The sequence below is a fragment of the Scylla paramamosain genome, chromosome 6 (genome assembly GCF_035594125.1).
Source record: "Scylla paramamosain isolate STU-SP2022 chromosome 6, ASM3559412v1, whole genome shotgun sequence".
Classification (NCBI taxonomy): Eukaryota; Metazoa; Arthropoda; class Malacostraca; order Decapoda; family Portunidae; genus Scylla; species Scylla paramamosain.
The window spans coordinates 27,687,402-27,691,996 of record NC_087156.1 but is presented as its reverse complement, the minus strand read 5'-3'; the positions used below and the strand labels follow the sequence as shown (position 1 = coordinate 27,691,996).

Here is a 4,595-nt window from a genome sequence, read left to right as displayed (position 1 = left end):
TGATTGAGGCAGGTTCGGTAATCAAATGCAGAATTGAGCTTGGTGCCCTGAGCTGCTTTCTTGCGAGACTCCACGGGAGCCCTGCTGGCTCGGACATCTCGCGACCTGCCCTTGTGGCCTCCACGATCCACAGAGTTATCCCAACCCCCGAATGCGTCCCGCTCGGCCAAGGGCTTCCTGGGGGAGAGGTTGTCAGGATGCCTTATGGGAGAAGTGGGGGAGGGACTGAGATCACTGCGAGGAGAACGATCACATTCACTATCCAGGGGCATTTCACTACCGCGATTCTGCAGGTCTTTCATATACTCATCTGTGCTGTCCTCGTGCTTGAGGTTGACACCGCTATCGTACTCCTCCGACGAGCCTCCCTCCTTCACCTCCCTGAGGGCATGCAGGTGGGTTTCCTTCAGGCCATGGGGCTGCACGTCACCGTCTACCAATCCTGTCCTTCGAGAAGGCCCTGGCCGGGACCTGAGTTGTGACGGGCCGCCCTCCTGGTCCCGCTCCCTGATGGCCTCCAGGTCCTTGAAGGGTCCATCCACATCCACACGTGAACGGCGTCGCTTCTCGCCTTGCACGTTTCGGCAGTCAAGCGTTATGTTAGATGGCACTGCGGCTTTGCCCATTTGCTTGGATATTATTTTGTTGACATTGCCCAGTCCTTTGGCGTCGCCCTTGCGACCACCTCTCTCTTGTGGACCCTCACGGACACCTTTCCCTCCTTGGCATTCGAGAACTTTGTTGAGGCGTCCAGGGCCGCGCTTTACGCCCGTATCGCTGGAGTCCTCCTCCAAACTGTTGTGACTCGTGGCGCCGCTGCCCCGCACGCCAGAGTCGTCTGTTTCACTCTCCAAGCGGTCGTCATAGCTGCGACTACGCGTAAATCGCGCGAACGCAGCATGAGAGCGCATGGGCTTGCGGCCACCGCCCTCCCCAGGCTCACAGGAGTCATCGGCGGAGAGAAGGCGGGACCGGTGGAGGGACAGGATGGCCTCCCGTTGGGCAGGCGAGAGGCATTCCCAGGCACCGTCGGAGGGCAGAGAGTCCATGAGTCGGTCCTGCAGAGCTCTTATTCTGGGGGAGATTTTAAGGGCAGGGTCCCCCGGCCCCGCTAAGCATAAGCCCCCACCTCGTAACATGTCCCTCAACAGGGCGCCACCACTTGATTCCCGCGCCGTGCACTGGCGTTGACACAACACACTGTCAGCATGGCAAACCACTGCCCACCCTCACCACACAAGAGGTTCCTAACACCAAGCACGGGACGCTGCTGTAAGGACACGTGAGAGGGGACGGGGGACCGGACGAGTAGCGTCTGGCCTCTGGGATGCCTGACACACAACTGAGCAGCGCGTGGCGGCGGCTGACGGCCGTGGAGGCGGAGGTCGCCCGCCTCAGCAGCGAAAGTGGTCAACATTCCATCACCACCACCACCACCACCATCACCACCACCGCCGCCGCCGCCGCGCCGCCGCCGCACTCTGCTCTATATTCAAGCTCTTCATTTACATTCAAAATTTTCCTATGAATGTTATGGGTGGGCGGGCGGCCTCCACATGCCAAGGTGTGGAGGGTGCACCCCCAGGAGTATATACCTCAGGCTCCACACATTCTCCCACGACACAGGACACTCATCACCGTGGGAGCTCAGTAACCCCCCCCCACCACACACTCACCACACGCTAACCACACGTCCATACGATACACACAGACATATCCTTCCTCCTCCATGTTTTCTCCGTCAAAGACGTAATCACTCCGTCATCTTTCCTGACTTGTCTATAATAATTCAGTCAATTCTTTCCACTTCCTTCGTTCTCCGCCTCACTCTCTCCTTTTCTTCTTCCTACTTTTCTGATCATAAATATATTGAGGAATCACCATGTACAATGTCGACCATTTATATAAATCAACAAGTGTGTGTGTGTGTGTGTGTGTGTGTGTGTGTGTGTGTGTGTTCTCTCCCAACACAAAACAAAACCTGCTCCCAAAATAAAGGCAACATGAGGAGCACTGCAAGTTCTTCTTCCCTGCATGACACACACACACACACACACACACACACACACACACACACACACACACACACACACACACACACACACACACACACACACACACACACACACACACACAGGCCCTTGCATTTACTCACGTTACGTACCTAACCTTAACTGTCGCGTGCCCCTTCCCCCAACCCACTATCACCTGCCACCACACCATCCCACCCCGCCCCGCCCCACCGCGCCCCGCCCATCTCTTGTCTCTTCCAACTCATCCCGAAACTTAATATCCCTCGGACCGACCCCCGTCCTCCCGCGAGTCTGTGAACAGGGCGCGGGCAAGCCAAGCCACACTAATGTTGCTTGCCATATAAGGTTGATGGAAGGGGTAATGGTGGTAGTGGTGGTGGTGGCTGAGTGAGAGAAGAGACGGGTGAGGGCAGGGCATGTTGTTGTGTGGCTGTCGGTTTGTTTTTCTGAGGTTAAAATTAATACATTGCTGCAGGAGGTGTGGCTGGTTTGTTGTCATGTCGGGTTGGGGGAGAAGAATTAATTGTGGTGCAGATGTAGTTGGTTAGCTGGCAGGGAGTGATGAGTGGTACACTGTGGTATGTGTTGTGGTTGGTAGTGGTTATGTTGCGCTGCTTTGTTTTGAGGCGTGTTGGGTTGTGTGCTGATGAATGTTGTGGCGTGTGTATGTTGCGGATGATGCTTGTATTGTTCTGATATCAACTCGTGATGTACAGTAGATGATTTTGCAATAACACAGAGAAAGTCAGAAAGTAGGTCTGAAGATGAATGTGAGGAAAACAAAGGCAATGTTCTATAATTACATATCAGACAATGAAATTAAAGTGGAGAAACAAGTAACGAAAAATGCCCACGAATACATTTATTTAGGATAAATTTAGAATAATGAAAGATAAATCAAAAGAAGACCAATAGGATGGAATACTTTTTTATAAACAAAATTATTATAAAAAAAGTACTCTACCGCTACCTCTTAACAGAAAGATTTATAATTAGAGTAATCTGCCACTTCTAATAATGGCTTGCAAACCTGGAGGCTTACGTAAGACACGGGACGAGAAACTCAGAATGCCCGAAAGGTCATTGGAAGAATAGTGCCTAGCGTAACACGGAGATGTAAGAACAGATCATGGATTAAGGAGCAGACTACAGTGCAAGGCATTTCAAGTACAATTAAAAGAAAAAAAAGATAATACAAGTCACGCGCCGAACAGATAATAGGACAATTACAGAAACAGAATGGCGATCTTGCAATGGTAAAAGGCGGCAGGGTACACTGAGAACCTGGAGAGATCAAAAGTTTTACCGCGGCGGCCCGGAGCAGACAACCGACGGAGATGAGTGGAGAAGGATGTGACAGTTCCTCGCCCTGCAGTAAAATCATAGAGGGTGATGGTGGTGGTGGTGGTGTTGCAGAACTGGGTGTAATGCAGCGCTGGGAAGAAGTGATATGGTGGTGGTAATAAAGGAGTAAAGTTTGTTTGTCTGAGATTCCAAAACTTTTCCACTTACTCCCACTCTCTCTCCTCCCTAATAATGCGAGTTGACCAGCAACTCTTTCATCTACAACACCCACCTTAACCTGATTCTCACTCTCTTCCAACTAACTTTTCAACAAGGGAGGAGTACAAAGACATGAAAGGAACGTAAATTGTCCTCACTCCTTTAAGATCTACACACTAAATTCCCCCTAACTTCCACTTTAAAGTCTTCTATATTCTTCTGACGGAGCTTTCTTTCCGTACCCTTTTAGCTTCCCTTCTTTTCATCCATCAAAAGAAGTTAAGAGAGCGAGATGGAGCATTACAACACGATGGCGTACTATTTCCCTTATCAAAAGATAGGTGAGATGATGTGCAGCATTGTGCCAAATATGATGCAGTGAGTCATGACAGTGCTACGAAGTGTATTCAGTATTGTGATGGTGTGGCGCTGCGGAGTGGTGTGGGTATGAGATGTGGTGTAGATGATTACTGCCAATGAGTACGTGATGTGTGATGTGATGCAGTGACGTAGACAGACAAAAATGACGCTATGGTGCACATGATCTGGTGATAACGACGATGTTGATGCGTTGGGATTGCAATAATGCCATGGCGAAACAAGAGTACAGTGAGGGTGTGTGGTGCCGTGATGTGGCAGTGTGGTAGGCAGTGTGGTGGAGAAGTGGCCTATAACACAACGGGACTGCCTGCAAGCCCCCTCCCTCTCCCATCCTCCCTTCTCCCCTCTCCCCATGACAAGACCTGCTAGTCAAGGTAAACCAGATTCCGCCACTCTGCCTGTACCTGCCTACTCTGTCCTGCACTTCTCCCAGCCTGCACTTTCAACCCTCCCCTCTGCGCTGCACTCTATCACTCTAAACCACCATCCTTCACTTCCTCCTGCTGCGCCTCACGCTCCGCACCTTCATCCCACACTTCCCTCCAGCCCAGTGATTCTCAAACTTTTGGGCAGCAACTCCTTATATGCCGATGATAGAAGGTTGCGTCCCTCGCGCTCCCAACACATTGATATGCGGCACTATATGATCCTCTTGTGGTGCCGCAAGACAATCAATCA

The 4,595-nt window shown here is 51.3% G+C and overlaps 1 protein-coding gene across 1 annotated transcript in view; it reads right to left on the bottom strand.

The window, feature by feature from the left end:
* Window positions 1–1,667, bottom strand: part of LOC135101559 (uncharacterized) — a 53,768-nt gene extending 52,101 nt beyond the window's left edge. Inside the window, 1 exon segment of the mRNA XM_064005666.1 lies at window positions 1–1,667. This exon segment is cut by the window's left edge and continues 1,097 nt beyond it. Within this exon segment, the coding sequence (XP_063861736.1) occupies window positions 1–1,139 (1,139 nt within the window). The 5' untranslated portion in view covers window positions 1,140–1,667.
* Between the last annotated feature and the right edge of the window lie 2,928 nt (window positions 1,668–4,595).